Source organism: Giraffa tippelskirchi, chromosome 3, assembly GCF_054371585.1.
Source record: "Giraffa tippelskirchi isolate mGirTip1 chromosome 3, T2T-mGirTip1v1.2.pri, whole genome shotgun sequence".
NCBI classification, from domain to species: Eukaryota; Metazoa; Chordata; class Mammalia; order Artiodactyla; family Giraffidae; genus Giraffa; species Giraffa tippelskirchi.
This window is the reverse complement of record NC_137277.1, coordinates 189,303,093-189,319,116: the sequence shown is the minus strand read 5'-3', so window position 1 is coordinate 189,319,116 and position 16,024 is coordinate 189,303,093. Positions and strand designations below refer to the sequence as shown.

At 54.4% G+C, this 16,024-nt stretch overlaps 1 protein-coding gene across 16 annotated transcripts in view; it reads right to left on the bottom strand.

The window, feature by feature from the left end:
* The window catches only part of TMCO4 (transmembrane and coiled-coil domains 4), a 101,302-nt gene that overhangs the window by 45,175 nt on the left and 40,103 nt on the right, over nucleotides 1-16,024 (bottom strand). For all 16 annotated transcript variants that reach the window (XM_081574863.1, XM_081574858.1, XM_081574852.1 and 13 more), the window contains 6 exons: nucleotides 11,052-11,149; nucleotides 10,510-10,653; nucleotides 9,368-9,487; nucleotides 5,124-5,288; nucleotides 4,121-4,257; nucleotides 1,364-1,448 (listed from right to left, as the gene is read on the bottom strand). In XM_081574863.1, coding sequence (XP_081430989.1) covers nucleotides 1,364-1,448; nucleotides 4,121-4,257; nucleotides 5,124-5,288; nucleotides 9,368-9,487; nucleotides 10,510-10,653; nucleotides 11,052-11,149 — 749 coding nt within the window. The remainder of the gene's footprint in view (nucleotides 1-1,363; nucleotides 1,449-4,120; nucleotides 4,258-5,123; nucleotides 5,289-9,367; nucleotides 9,488-10,509; nucleotides 10,654-11,051; nucleotides 11,150-16,024) is intronic.

Genomic DNA, 16,024 nt, shown 5'->3' with positions numbered 1-16,024 from the left:
TGACAACCTCCCGGGGGAGCAAATGTAGAGAGCAGGGGTGGGTGCACCGCCCCCCTGCACTGGCAGAGACAGCTCAGCCTGAAGGCCAGGAGAGGATCAGGGCCCAGCACCAGGCCAGTGGCCTGACCGCCATGCCCTCTGCCCTTTGCCGCTGCCCAGAGGTGACGTAAACCTCCTGTTGCAAATGGAGAGATGGATGCATAGGGAGGCTGCGTCCTTACCCAACCCAGGTTCCCCAGCTGGGCAGAGGCAGGACCCGAACCAGGTCTCAGGCTGGCAGAGCCCATGGCCTCCTAACCCCAGAGTCAGAGTCCAGGTCACCATTTGGCTCCCCTCCCCCTCCACTGTGGACAGAGCACACTGCTCCACCCTGCTGATCTGAGCTTCCCTGGTGGCTCAAAGGGTAAAGAATCCACCTGCAATGGGGGAGACCCAAGTTCCATCTCTGGATCGGGAAGAACCCCCTGGAGAAGGGAATGGCTATCCACTCCAGTATTCTTGCCCGGAGAATCCCATGGACAGAGGAGCCTGGCGGGCTGCAGTCCATGGGGTCTCAGAGTCGGACACGACTAAGCAAGCGCGTGTATGCACCTGAGATGAGGTCATCCCGGATCTGAGCAGGTGGCCCTAAAGTCACCGAAACTGTCCTTAGGGGAGAGAAGACATAAAGGAGAAGGTGACGAGGATGAGGCATGGGTGCAATGTCGCATCTACAAGCCGGGGAGTACGGCCACCACTGTAAACTGGGAGAGGTGAGGTTCCCCCAGAGCCTTCGGAGGGAACGCGGTCCTGCCAACACCCCAACTTCAGAGCCCTGCCACCCCTCCTCTCCCACTCTAGAACCCACATCAGGATTTCCCAGGCGGTCCCGTGGTTAACAATCTGCCTGCCAACACAGAGGACATGGGTTCGATTCCTGTTCTGGGAAGATCCACATGCCTCGGGGCAACTCAGCCCGTCGCCGCAACTACTGAGCCTGGGTTCTAGAGCCCGCGCTGTGCAACAAGGGAAGCCCCCACGGTGAGAAGCCCCCGAGCTTCAGTGAAGCCGCAGCTAGAGAAAGCCTGCGTGCAGGAACGAAGACCCAGCTCGGCCAAAATCAATAAACAAGTAAATAAATAAAAAACAGCCCACATCAGAAAACTAAGGCCACTACTGTAGGACTATCTCGCATCCACTCTAGTTTACATGTGGAAGGAATAAACAATTTTCCAAGTAACTGTTTTTTCTTTTTCAAACTGTTTTAAGCTTTTAACTGAGATCTGGGAACACGGTCACAAGACCTGAGATCCCTGGTGTGGAACCTCCGGCCTGGGGGGCGGAGTCAGAACGGGTTTCACATGTAACAATAAGCCAGCCTTACCTTTCTCCTGAGCCATCTCCTGCAGACAGAAGTAGATGACTCTGGCTCCCAGGCTGAAGCCGATCAGGGTGACAGGCCGCTGGCCCTGGGGGAGAAGGGACACAGGTGTGCACAGCGGTTCCAGAAAAGCAGCCCTGACGACAGCGGCCCTTGCACACTCGTCAGCACCTGCCTTGTACTTCGCGCATCGTGCCCGTGCTGCCCCTCACCCAGAGCTCTGATGTCTCCACCAGGAGAGGCATTTATGCAGGAGGGCACCCGCTTGGGAACCAGCTTCTCCCGAGGCTGACAGGCAATGTTTCACTGGGTTAATTCCCTTTCATCTCAAACCATTATCGAGCAGCCATCTCTCCTTCCCCGTCTACCTGCGTGCGGCAAATGACCACAGTGAAGGGGGGCCCTTCTGGGGCTGGCAGAGGGGGCGGGAGGTACCCCCAGATGCGATGGAGAAGAAGACAAAGGGTGACGTGGAGCAGGGGGACAACTGTTCTGTTCCCGGATAGGAAAGCGGGGTATGACATGTTGGTCTTAAACTAGAAGAGGAGACAGTAAGTTAGACTGTATGTATAGAAAGGAAGGCTAACGAGAACCTACTGTACAGCACAGAGGGGGGAAAGAAGTGCAGTCTGTCTGTAGGACGTACACTAAGTTACCCTTAACAATGCATTGAGAGGCCCTGGATGGCAAGGAGGTCCAACCAGTCCCTCCTAAAGGAGATCAGTCCTGGGTGTTCACTGGAAGGACTGATGTTGAAGCTGAAACTCCAATACTCTGGCCACCTCATGCGAAGAGTTGACTCACTGGAAAAGTCCCTGATGCTGGGAAAGATTGAGGGCAGGAGAAGGGGATGACAGAGGATGAGATGGCTGGACAGCATCACTGGCTTGATGGACATGGGTTTGGGTAAACTCCGGGAGTTGGTGATGGACAGGGAGGCCTGGCGTGCTGCAGTTCACGGGGTTGCAAAGAGTCCAGCATGACTGAGTGACTGAACTGAACTGAACAATGCCTTCCAACATACAGTAGGTGGAGGCAAGTGCTGTCTGAGTCTACTTATACAAGGTGCCTGGAAGAGTCAGATTCATGGAGTCAGAAAGGACCCTGGTAGATGCCAGCAGCCAGGGCGGGGGGTGGAGGGGAGGGGGACGGGGACTTAGTGTTTCACGGGGTCAGCGTTTCAGTCTAGGAAGGCGAAAACGTCGGGAGGTGGATGATGGTGAGAGTTACACAACAATGTGAAAGTACCTAGTGCCTCTGAACTGTGCAGTTAAATATGGTTACAGCAGTATGTTTTTATTATGTAACATTTACCACCATAATAATAATAATAAAACATAAAAAGGGATTCCCCTGGTAAGGCTTCCCTGGTGGTTCAGATGGTACAACATCTGCCTGCAGTACGGGAGATCTGGGCTCGAACCCTGGGTTGGGAAGATACCCTGGAGGAAGGAAATGGCAACCCACTCCAGTATTCTTGCCTGGAGAATCCCCATGGACAGAGGAGCCTGATAGGTTACGGTCCATGGGGTCCCCTGGTGGTCCAGTGGTTAAGCATCCTTTCCAATGCAGCGAGCATAGCTTTGATCCCTGGTTGGAGAACTAAGATCCGACACGTCTCAGAGCAACTAAGCCTGTGCCACGCAACTGCTGCGCCTGCGCCCCACGACTAGAGTCTGCGTGTCGCAGTCAAGGACCCCACATGATGCGATGAAGACCCGAGGCAGCAAATAACAAAAAGACACAGAAAGAAAAAAAGAGGGGTTCTAAGTTAGCTGCACAGAGGAATTTTCTGACTAAAGAACTTGCAGAAAGGGCAACCTGGAAAAGAAGGCCAGGAGAGGGGTCTGAGCACAGGGTCTACATGCATGGAAGCAGACGGTGGGAGCAGGTGAGTTTCATCGGACCAGCCGGCCTTGGCACTCTACACCTTCCCCTTGGTTTTGTGCCAATACGTGCATCTACTCCTTACTGCCCCACCTCCATTTACTTCCACAGAAGTCCCTCCATTGAATCATATTCCAGTTCCATGGGAACTCTGCGTTAAAGGCTGCCAGTCACTGCCCAACAGCCACTCTCCCTTCATCCTTGGTAGCAAAACTCCACCCCCCCACCCCCACCAGCTACCCAGCCAAAAACTAAGTTTCTCCAACTTCCTTGTAGCCAGGGACGGCCTCAGGAGTGAGTCCTGGCCAAGGGATGCGACGGGCTTAGCTGCCCCGAGGCATGTGGGATCTTCCTGGCCTTGCACTTGTACCTTCCTGCCTCTGTCTGGAATGTGGCTGGAACCCTAATGGTTTTACGTGGTATCTGGACCACTGGAGATGTGCTCAGAGGGTAGCTCTGTAGACATCTGTGAAGGAAGAGCTGACCTTGGCCACACCTGCAGAGGCCTCTGACACTCAGTCCTCACCTGATTACTTGCTAGAGAGGCACAGTCTGTAATTCTTACTGGTCCGTCCCAGGATACATTTCTGTGGGGGTGAGCACACCATACATCATTCGGAACCTTAGCTGCCCAACCAGGGATGGAACCTGGGCCCCCTGCAGTGGAAGTGCAGGGTCTTAACCACTGGACCGCCAGGGAAGTCCTCCTAGGACACTTCTGTGACTTGAGCTGGAGGAGCAGTGCAGACCCTTTAAAGCCACCGGGCCACCCCGACATGGGCTCGTCTTAGGTGACATCCGCCCACCAGTCCGCTCCCTTGTACCCCCGGCCCCCAGCTTCCTCGCACCTCTGCTCCAGCCAGTCCCAGGTACCTGCTGCCGGGAGAGCAGAATGTGGGCCAGGTGCTTGCCAACCTCCGCCGATCGATGGAGGCACACGCCCCAGGGGTTGTCAATGACGTTGGCGACGCTGAGGAGGGAGGCCGGCCAGGTCAGGGCGGCCACGATGCCTGGGGAGGAGGGGTACTGGTGATGGAGGCAGCCGGGGTGAGGGTGGGGGTCCTTCTAGGGAAGTGACTGGCTGGCTACTGGATGCCTGAGTGAACGCCTGCAGTCTCTAACTGGGGATCTGTACGTTTCCCAAGTGCTGCCAAACTGCTCAATAGCACAGAAGAAAACGGAAGCTCACGCATTTCTGATTCGTGGACTAGATCTCTTAGGTTCAAACATCTGCCATGGGTGGGATTCCAGAGATGGCCCCGGTCCGTCACGCCACCCTGTATCCTTCCCACTTTGCCTCATAACCCTGCAGCGCCCCTGCCCCCGCCCCCTGCCCGTCCACGCTAGGCTCCATCACATGACTTGCTTTGGCCAGTGAGATGCTCCTGGATGAGAGGCGTGAAACGGACTGTGCCTTTGGTGCCCTTCTCCCGGGGGTGTGGGCTAGTCTGCGACCCCGGGAGGGGAGGAGAGATGAACGGAGCAGAGCCCGGCACCCTGGTCACCCCAGACAAAGCCGGCCGACAGGGGTGGGTGGCCAGCTGACACACAGATGCATGAGTAACCCCAGCAAAGATCAGCCAAATGAAGCCGCAGCACTCCTGAGCTACTCTGAGAAATAACTGCTATTTTAAGTCACTGACTTATGGGGTGGCTTGTAACACAGCAGTTACTAACTGATACACTAGGTGATGATGTGATTGGCTGTTTATCTATTTCCTCCCTTTGAAGACCATAATAGCCGTGTCACAGACAGGGTCACCCAGGGATTAGCACAGTGCCTGACTCCCTGGGGGCCCCAGGCAGGCAAAGGCACAGAACCAGTGTGGCTTGGGAGTGGTGGGCATGCCCCTGGTGGGGGAGAGGGGAGGCTTACCAGACAATACTGTGTACTTCAGGGCCTCCTGGGCCACCATGTTGGCAAGACCGCTGAGGATGGTCTCCAGGGCGTTGCCGAGCTCCATCAAGTACTTGGCCTCCCAGGCCAGGCAGTACTGCTCACGGCTGCGGGCCAGGGCAGCCCATGGGGCGCTGAAGGTGCCTGGGGAGAGCACAGGCAGGTGGGGTCTCTCCTGTCTGTGCCAGAGGGGGCCCCCACTCTCCCCGACAGGCAGGGACAGAGGCCCACTCACCCTTGTGGGGGAGACAGGAGGACCACCCCTGCCAATGGGCAGCAGCTGACAGCAGAGCAGGTGTGCTCCCAGATGGAGCACGGGGCTGCCCTGTGAGCAGGTGGGCTGGGGTTCGAGACCCAGTTCCTGCATTCCTGAGCAAGGTCGTTGGTGACCTTGAGCACCGGGGCCACTATCCCCTGCCGAGCCTCACTCTGCAGAGCTGTCCAGTGGGGAGATTACTACTTATCTCCTTTCATCGACCAGCTGTAAGAATTAAGTATTCCAATGATGATGTATGTAAAGGGCTCTCGCCTCGCCCTCTGCAGTAATTCTGGCATCAAGTGGCTGAGGGCCTACAAGAGGAACACACGGGCCACCCGGGCTCGCTCCCTGAACCAGCCGCATCTCATTCACACCACCTGGGGACAGTCTGCAAACTGGGGACGGAGGGGTTTGAGGCCAGCTCTGCCATGAGCTCGCTGGCTCCCCCGACTTTTCTGAGCCTGAATGTTCTCACCGAGGGGCTGGAAATGGGAGGGTGATAACAGCAGCACCACGTGCCCAGTGCCAAGCAGGAGACTAAGCCACTCAGATAAGAAGCCCTCAGCTCAGGGAGGGAGAGGACTGTACAAACCTCACGGGGTCGCTGGTTTGTGGACCGTGGGAGCATGGAGGAGCCTGTGCGTTTCTGCCTGTGGCCCAGGTGACCTTCCATCCTTACTTTTCTATGAGCTTCCAGCTTACTTGCCTTATCTAGCCCTCTGATGGGTCTCACACAGCCTGCGCTTTCCTGCCCTGAGTCCGCATCACGGCCGACGATTATCCATTTATTTCTGCCTCGTCTGGTAGATGTCTCTCCAGCGCTCGACTCACAAAGCCTCATGAAAGCAGGATGAGTGAAGGGAGGAGACAGCTTCCCCTTGCCTCCAGGTTCCAGCTCAGCCAGGCGCCTCGACCTGCCCGACCCAAAGCCCCCTGAGGGGCTGCTCCCCCTCTCTGCAGGGACCTGGGCAGAGCTCTGCAGCAGCTCAGGGGTTAACTGTCTCTACTTATGGAAGAGGAGACGGCCAGCCCTGAGAGAGGATGCGCGCAGATTGTGTGTGTGCGTGTGTGCATGTATGTGTAAGTGTGTCCGTGTATATACATGTATGCATGCACGTATCTGTGTACACGTATTGCATAAATGTGTACATGTACATGTGCACGGCTGCATATGCATGTATGTGCGTATATGCAAGCATGTGTCCGTGTATGCGTGTACATGTTATGTGTGTGTGTGTATGTGTGCACAAGCATGTAAATATGTGCACATGTACGTGTGTGCCGGAGAAGGCAATGGCACCCCACTCCAGTACTCGTGCCTGGAAACTCCCATGGACGGAGAAGCCTGGTGGGCTGCCGTCTATGGGGTCACACAGAGTCGGACACAACTGAGGTGACTTAGCAGCAGCAGCATGTGTGTGCATAGGTGTGACTGTTTGCGTGTGGGTATGCGCACACGTGTGTACATGTGTGTAAATATGTGCACGTGTGTGCGCATGTATGTGTGTGTGTGGTGGGCTGTGATGCCGGCCCAGGCTCTGGACCCAGTTGGGCAGCTTCCTGGTCCCGAGGCTCACAGCAGGGCACACTGCCCTTCTGAGCCTCAGTTTCTGCAGGTGTCAGAATGGAAAGAGGGCATCTGACTCACAGGGGTTATGGGGATCACATGATAGGCTGCATGAAAAGCATTATGTAAACTATAAAGTGCTCTCCTGCATTCTATCACCCTGTGTCCAAGAACATGGGCCACGGAGCCAGAGAGAAAGGGGGTGAGCTGTACCCTAGTCCCTGACTAGCAAGGTGACTCTGGGTAGCCCTTATCAGCCTTGGTTTCCTCATCTGTAAAATGGGGGTGATAATGATGCCCATCTTTGTGGCTCAACATGAGGGCCTAAGTGAGCCAATGTATGCAGAATGCCTGGCTCAGTGGTGAGCTACTAGACCATTATCATGATTACATACAATCCTATTTAATAAAGGGACAGACCCAAGAAAGTCCATTTGTTCCTATCACAGGCAGAAGCAAGCCTGCGATGATATGAGACTTTTTTCCTGGCGTCAAGGAGGCAGGTGATATTTCCCTCCAGAACTTTGTCTAGTTCGGCTGCATTTCTTATAACCGCCCCCTCTGCCTGTGGCGCATACTGCACTAGGCTGCTGGAGGAGAGCACTGAAGACAATCTCCTCCCCACCCCCCGCTCCCCCAAATGAACTTGACTTTGACCTTCAGCCAACTCAGCAAGGGGGTAAAACAACCATAAAAGATTTGCTTTCCATACTGGTCAGAGCTGCAAATTCCTTCACTTAGACTCTTCGCCCTCCCTTCCTATCTTGGTCTTTCCATAGCACAGACAGTACCATGCAACAAATGAAGAGGAACCCGTGAACCCAGGGTCAGGAGACCTGGGGTGGAACCCTGCTGTGCCACCTGTCTGCCATGTGACAGACAAACCATGAGGTTTCCTCCTCATCCAGATCAGGGAAAGAATAGCTCTACTTCAAAGGGCCACGCGAGGTAATGTACATCAGGTTCCTAGCGTGTGGGTGAAATGCCTGACTCAGGGTGCTAGGTGCTCAGTCAATGCCAGAGACTGCTGTGTAGGGACTGGCCAGGGTAAGCCTCACCAGTAAGATTCTGGGGCCCAGTAAAGCCTCTCAACAGAGCCTAGGTATTTTCTCACCTGCTTCCTGCTATGTCATTCAGAACTGTGGCTTCCACCCTGGGAACTCATCAGGCTCTGAGCGTGTGTATCTGGTTGGGATGCTCCAGCCTCCCGGGCCCACCCTGCTCTCTCCCTGGATGATGACCTGTTTGCTAAGCCTCACATGGGCACCTGCAACAGTGAGCCAGCAGGAAGCGGACCTTGGACTTTTATTCCTCAGGGCCACCCTGGCTGGAAGTCCCCCAAATCACACATGTTCAAATTACAGCAGCAAAGGGAACCAAGTAATGCTTGTGGAATGTCACTAAAAACCTTCTACAGGTTACCTTGTTTAATCTTTGTGAGTACCCTGAAAGGCAAGGATAATCTGCTTTACCTTGCAAGTGAAACAGCCAAGGCACAGAGAGGTTAAGTAAATGGCTTGAGGTCACACAGCCAAGATGTACTGATTTCTCACTTACATGCTAAAAGTCCTCTGCTAACCTCCATCTGTTCTGAGGATAAGTCCAGACTCCTGGCCACAGCTCACATGCTCCTGTGTGATTTGGCGCCCACCCCCGCCCCCTACCCCGCCCCGGCCCCAAACTCCTGTTTTCCAGCTCCTGCTTCAGCCATCCTGTGCTTCTTTTGAACCGGTAGGCCTTTCGACACGCTGTCCTTTTACTTGGTATTTATTGCTTTCTCTTTCTTTACCTGGCTAATCCCAGCTAGTACCTAGCCTAAAAAGTTACCTCTAGTGACTTTTCCCTCACTCCCCAGAAACACTCTGCACTTCCCCTATTGTGCCATGCATACCATGTGCCATGTCCCTGTAATCTTCTGCTCAGTGATCTGTCTCCTGCCTTGGACCATATGTTCCATGGGAGCAGAGGCCATGACCGCATGCTCACCCATGGATTCCTAGGGCCTGGCTCAGTGTCTGGCACAGAGTGTGCTCCGTACTCTGTAAAGCCTGCTGAAAGGATGGACTGACGGGTGGATGTGTGGGTGGGTGGATGGATAAATGAACAGATGGATGGATGGTTATATGGATGATGGATGGATGGATAGATGGACAGATGGATGTGGCTGGGTGGGTAGATGGATGGATAGACAAACAGATGATGGATGGATGGGAAGGCAGACGAAGTTATCTTACCACTCTGAGCCTCAGTCCCCTCCTCTGAAAAATCGGGCTCTCCTACCCACCCCACTAAGGACATACACCGGCCAAAAGCCTAGGCAGTGTCTGGCCCACAGCAGCAGACCCAGCTCAGCCAACACCCACCCACTCTGCATCTTTTTCTGCCCCCAGTCCTCACGGTATTTTCCGGATGCCAGCCATCCCGTGATGGCGATGGTGATGTGCAGCTGCCTGCCTTCTGTCAGAGGCAGAAATGTGAACTCCTCAATGGCCCCAACACGCTTCTTCATCTTGTATCCTGAAGACCCAGATACAACAATGAGGATGGGGGTGGCTGGGGACCCTGGGAGATGTTAGTCAGCGTGGCTCTGTGTACCCACACACTCACGGGGAGTGCCAGCTGTGTGCCCTGTTCCTCAACACACAGCTCGTTTTTGAACTCATTAACGTTGGCGCCATGATTGTCCCTAATTACAGATGAGAGTAAGAAGCTTCCGAAGGCTGCTGAGCCCCCGAGTGGCAGAGCTGGGGTTGAAACTCAGAACTCAAGTTTATAAACCACTGCTCTGTCCCGATTCGGTGGGCACTATATCTTTTTCCTGCCCACGGACTTCAGGAGTGGAGCACACCCATCTTAGTAATAGTGGTGTGAGCTGACCAAGATTTTTTTTTAAGATTTTAAAAAATGTGTACCATCTTTAAAGTCTTTATTGACCTTGTTACAATACTGCTTCTATTTATTATGGTGTTTTTAGCCGCAAGGCATGTGGGATCTTCGCTCCTGCACCAGGCATCAAACCCTCATCCCCTGCATTGGAAGGCAAAGTTCTTAACCACTGGATCGCCAGGGAAGTTCCCATGAGCAAGATTCTTAATGTGGGAAGCCACAGGCCACCTGGGGAGAGGAGCAGGGAACGGGGTGATGAGGGGCCTCCTGACACACAGGCTGGAAAGACTCCCTCCCGCCCCCACCCAGGGGATGCTGGTGAACGGAGAGTAGCCACTTGTGGGTCTCTTACACGGGGAAGCTCAAGCGTCTCTGAGGCAGCCCGCCTGGAAACTTCCTGAGTGGCGACAAGAGGTCCAATAAGACCCTCCCTAAAGAGTCTACACTGGGTGCAGTTTCACAACCTCGGCCCTTCCCCTGATCCGTGCCGAACCTGCCGCAAGTTCTGGAACTCAGAGAAGAGGAAAGCCACGTCCTCCTCCTCCTCCGTCTCCCGGGGAGTCCCCCTGGTGAGAATCTGGGCTTGTCCCTTATGGGGCTCGGCCACCCGGGGCCGCAGACCCCTCACGGCCGCCGCTCCTCTGGAGCCTTACCTGTCAGGCCGGCTCCGGCCGCGCCAAACAGCGAGGTCATGATGGCGATGCCGGCTGCTGAGCCCAGAGCCGCAGCCCCGGCGCTGCCGATGACAGTGGCGGCTCCGGCAGCAACGAGAGGAGCGGCCAGGCCCCCAGTGACGCCTGCAAGGACAGCCGCCCGTGGGGGGACAGGAGGGCGTGAGCACGCGGCCCCCGACATACACGCGAACACACTGCCTCTGCACGCGGCGGGGAGGCAGCCCTCCCAGCTGATCCCCCTGCAGTGGACGCCCAGTGGGGGGATGCGGGGGAAGGCCCAGCGGTGCTGCTGAAGCCCAGGGAGGCTCGAGCAGGGAGCTGGGAGACAGCGGTGCGCAGAGGGGCCCAGACCACACAGGAGCGCGCGATGCGGCAAGCAGTCTCAATTTCTCCCCAGAGCAAGTGGGAGAGAGCAAAGGCCTTTCAACACGCAAAGGAGCAAGCAGTCCATCGTGACTGTGTGCCCTCAAGCCAGTCCCCACCCTCGCCCGGCCCGGCCACGTGCCACCGGCCCGTCTTACCAATCACCGTCCCGCCTCCCACAGTCGCCAGGCCTATCAGCAGATAGCGCTTCCACTTCCTCCTGTTCTCCTTCTTCTTCCGGGATGCCTCGGCAGACCTGCGGGAGAAGAGATTGCTCTCTAGGGCCGGCGGTGCCTGGGCAACCTTGACGCCCAACCCCGAAAACTAGCATCCGTGCTGGGAGCTCTATCATGCAGAGTGAGGTACCAAGGTTACCCCAGGCCCACCCATCATCGATGGTCTTAAAAAAGCTGAAAGGGTCTAAAAACCCAGCTGGGAATCCGAGTATGTGGGATATGCTACTTACCCAGTTGGTCCATCCTAACAGGGTTGCAATTTAAATAATGAAAAGACAAAGAGGTAATAACAATAATGGCAAAAGAGGCACGAAGGTATCTTTACACAGAGTTACAGACTCCATCACCTCACTCTTTCCTTCCCCACCCCGCACTCTGCCATCTGCGCCTACCTCCCTCTGCGACGTTTGGAAACCAATTTCCCTTGAGAATAACCCTTTCAGACATGGGTTAGAGAAATGTCTGTGCTGGGGACCTTGGCTTTGGGGCAAAAGCTAGAACTATCTGGACTTGAGATTTGAATGTGACAAAACATGGCAAAAGGGAAGCAGTGATGGAAACTGGGGTCAGGTGAATCCTGAGAATCCCTCCCGTCACTAAGGCCAACTTTCCTGTCTGACACTCTGCCCGCGGCGCCTTGGGGCAATAAGGAGCGGGACGGGAGACAAGGGTGGGAGGGCGCAGTCATTGCCAGGGTGAACTCTGAACTGAACCTGGAGTTTGGACAACAGCCCAGTGCTGCAGTGAAGGCAGATGATGGTGACAATAACAGAAGGGTTAATGTTTATTGAGGACTTTTAACATGACTGCCACTGTGCTTTGCACTTCAAATGGCTTATCTTATCCCAGAAGCAGTTTTACTTTTTATTGTCCGTGTATCACAGACGAGCTTGGGGATAAGCGTACCCGGCTTCTGAGTGGCCGTGGGGATCAGCACAGAGAACGTCTGTCAAACACGCAGCCTGACAGCTGGCCCTGCATGTGGGGGCCCAAATGGAGGCTGCTCCCAGGAAGCTCTGGCTCCCCGAAATTCAGTCCCCCCTTGTGTAGAAAGGGGGATAAGAACATCTCCCTCCTGAGGCTGCGGGTTTGTAAAGATTAAATTCATTAAGGAATTTAAGTCTCCTGCTAAGTCTCCTCCTGCCCTGCCCTGAGATCAGACACGCTGTTGACCAAGATCACTCTGTCATCCTGGGACCCAGAACCAAGACAGTGTGGACTAAATTTAATTTAATTCATGTCTCCGAGCGACAGACTTTTATGGAGCGTGGACAGCAGGCGGGCACTTTTCTGTGTTGGCAAACAGGATCACGTGGTCCTCAATCAGAACTGTTTCCTTCCCATCTCTCGCCTCCTGAACCACATGTAATAGCGAAAAACAGTTCATCTTCCAGTTAGCGAGAAGTGGGATTTGAAACGGGCATTCAGAGACCTGCTATGAATTTTGGTTGTCGGCCCGCTCATTTCAACCAACTGTCCCCTAAGCTCCTCCCGGGGGCACAGCCCAGCACCTCTCAGCTGCTTCACTACCGAGTGGAAACCAGTTCTCCATGACCACAGGCGCTGGTTTCCCGTGACTGAAACGCACGCCCTCAGACGTGCGGGAAGAGGTTGAACCACATGCGTTGAGCAGGATGGTGATGAAGGGCCTGGGTTCTGCAGTCAGGTTTCAAACCCTGTAAACTAGGCTTGGATCCTCCCGCGCCTGTGGTGGGCCATCACTGCTCTCCAGACATTCAGCTATGCCCTGCACTGGTCCCCCCTAAGGAAAACTGATCCTTCTCTGCCCCGCTGAGCTGAGTGGCCCCATGACCCGCTTCAGCCAGTAGGGGGAAGGGATCTGTGTCACTTCCTGCTAAGTCCCCTCTGCTCTGCCTGAGACCAGCAACACTGTTGACCAAGATCACTGTCATCCTGGGACCCAGAACCAGGACAGTGTGGACTAAAGCCACAGCCAACCTGAAGGAAATGCACCTTTTTCTTGCTGGAAGCTTCTGAGACACGGAGGTCATTCGTTACTGCAGCAAAACCTAGCCTATCCTGATGGACAGAGCCACTTACTAACCTCGGGATTAGGTACAAATTACTCATCCTGTCTGAGTTTCCTCATTCATGAAGAGGGAATAATAATAGCCCTGAATTCCCAGGGGCATTGGGAGGGCTAAACGAGAGAGTCCACACAAGGTGACTGGCATGCTGTAATCATTCACTGTTTATTGCTCTCATCATTCTTTCCATGGTTATGATAATTTCCTCAACACAGGCTGGAGATATACTTTGGCCCTGAACTGCTAGCACCATTTGGGGCAAACAGGAAGGCTGGAAACATGTCGCTTTCAGCAGAGTTCAAGGCCTGAGGAGGAATTCCAGCTGCTGGGGGAACATACCAGAGGAACCCACAGAGGCTACGAGCAGCCGGCTCTGCGGACCGACCAGCAGTACCCAGTTCAACAAACACTGCCTGGGAGACACTCTGCAAATTGGGGGCAGAAAGGTTTGAGCCCAGCTCTGCCGTGAGCTCACCGGCTCACCCGATTTTTCTGAGCTTCAATCTTCTCACTTCGGGACTGGAAATGATGATAGCCCCAGAAGGTGACCACCGCCAAGCAGGAGAATAACAGAACCGTGACTGTCTGCCCCTGTTTCTCCCTCCCTCCTAGTCCCTCCTCTGCCTTGAGGACAGGGTCACCTCTCCAGTAGGATGCTCAGGCCCCCTGTGACCTGGCCCCTGCCTTCTTCGCAGCCTCAGGGTTCATCAATACTAAACTTACACTTTACCCTCCAGAAACACTAAACTGTCTGGAAGCACACCTCCTAAGCCTCAGTCCTGTGTTCCTGCTGGCTCTTGGCTGCCAAAGACCTTCTCACCTTCCTTTGTCTGGCTAAACATTACTCACTGTTCCAGAGTCATCTCCTCCAGGAAGCCTGCCCTGAGCCTCAAGGTTGCCTAACTGCTCCTACTTCAGACCTTCCTATCCTAGAGACCATTGATTTTCAAAGGGTAGGCTCTGGATCAACCACATCAGGATCCCCAACAGGGAGCTGTTAAAAGCACTACTTCTTGGGTGAGGAAACTACTTGTAACAAGCTCTCTGGTTATCTCAAGTTCAAGAATCGCAGGGGTGAACCTTCAGGACATAGATCAAACCTTTCCTGCACTCCACCCTCAGTAGCTGGCTCTGGGACTGGCGCCTGGATGGGGCTCAGAAGATGTTTCTTGGAAAGAAAGATTTGGAGGCGAACATCTCACTGCAGTGATGTACTCTCCCGCTCACTGTCCATGCCTATGAAAACCAGAGGGCACATACATTTTGGCTAAATAAAATATTTAGCCAGAGTATAGGCCAATCACCATCAAGAATGAAACTTCTGGGATATTAGAACAAATCCCAGGGAGGTCCCTGCCTGACTGAATTTAAACAAGAGGAGACACTGGCTCTGAGTCACATCTACGATGCTGCCTAAACTGGGAAGTGCAAATTCAGAGAACGACACTAAATCCAAACGAAGCCTTGTTCCTACTCCTGGCTTTGCTTGCTGGTGAGGCACCACGGCCACCCACGCCATCACTGCCACGGGCCACACTCATGACCTGGGATGCCGGAAGTGACCTTGAGCTGGAGTTCAGGCCAGCCTCCCAAAGACAGAAGTGAAAGTTCCTCAGTCATGTCTGACTCTTTGCAACCCCATGGACTATACAGTCCATGGGATTCTCCAGACCAGAATACTGGAGTGGGTAGCCTTTCCCTTCTCCAGGGTATCTTTCCCAACCCAGGGATGGAATTTAGGTCTCCTGCATTGCCAGCAGATTCTTTACCAGCTGAGCTATCAGCGGCTGAAGCCAAAACGCAGATTAGGGCTAAATCCCAGGCTGAAGTCACAGATACCTCGTGAGGAGCAAAGACAACCACACGCTCATCTCACGGCTCCACGAAGAAACTTCCCCACGGCCACTTTATCCCCCGGGAGAGGGGGTTCCTCCCCCTTTTCTGTCCTCATCATCACCCTTCTCTTTATCCCCAGAGTTATTTATTTATAACTGCACTGGGTCTTCGAGGCTGTGAGCAGGCTTTCTCTAGTTTGGGAGAGCGGGGGGCTCCTCTCCAGATGCGGTGCACAGCTTCTCACTGCAGGGGCTTCCCGTGCTGTGGACCCCGGGTGCGAGGTTCTGGGTGCACTGGCTTCAGTAGCTGCAGCCCTGGAGGGGGCTCAGTGAGGCACACGGGCTTAGCTGCTCCGCAGCACGTGGAACCTTCCCACACTGAGGACAGAACCCACGTCCCCTGCATTGGCAGGTGGGTTCTTATCCACCGTGCCACCAGGCAAGTCCACCCTTTTCTTTTGTTTTTTTTTTAATCACTTTCTCCAGTCAACAGAGAGGGGGTGCTTATCTCTGGGGAGTCTAGAGACACACTCCGAGTAAAGCTCAGAAAGCCCACAGAAGAGTGATCTTTGCTTCTTCAGAACTAAGGCAGGAACCAGGGATTCCCACCCATGCCCGGAGGGGGTGCAGTGACTGACGCTCAGACTGGATAAGGGGGCTGAATCCAGTGGTGAAGCCGGTCACCTGAGCACCTTTGGGCGAGTGATGTCACCCTCTGACCTTCTGTTTCTCCCTCTGCCAAAGCCTCAGGGGACTGCAGTGAAAATCCAACAAGAGGGCATCTTGTACCCGCATCCAGAGAGCACTCAATAAAGGTTAGATATTGACCCGTTATTATGATGGGCTCAGTCTCAACCTCCAGCCTGGTATTCGCTGTTTACTGTGTGCCAGGGACTGTTCCAAGCTTTTGATAAAAATGAATTAATTTAATCCTCTGGACAGCCCTATGATGGAGATCCGATCACTATCCCTGTGCTAGAGACGAAGACACTCAGGCACAGAGAAGTGAAGT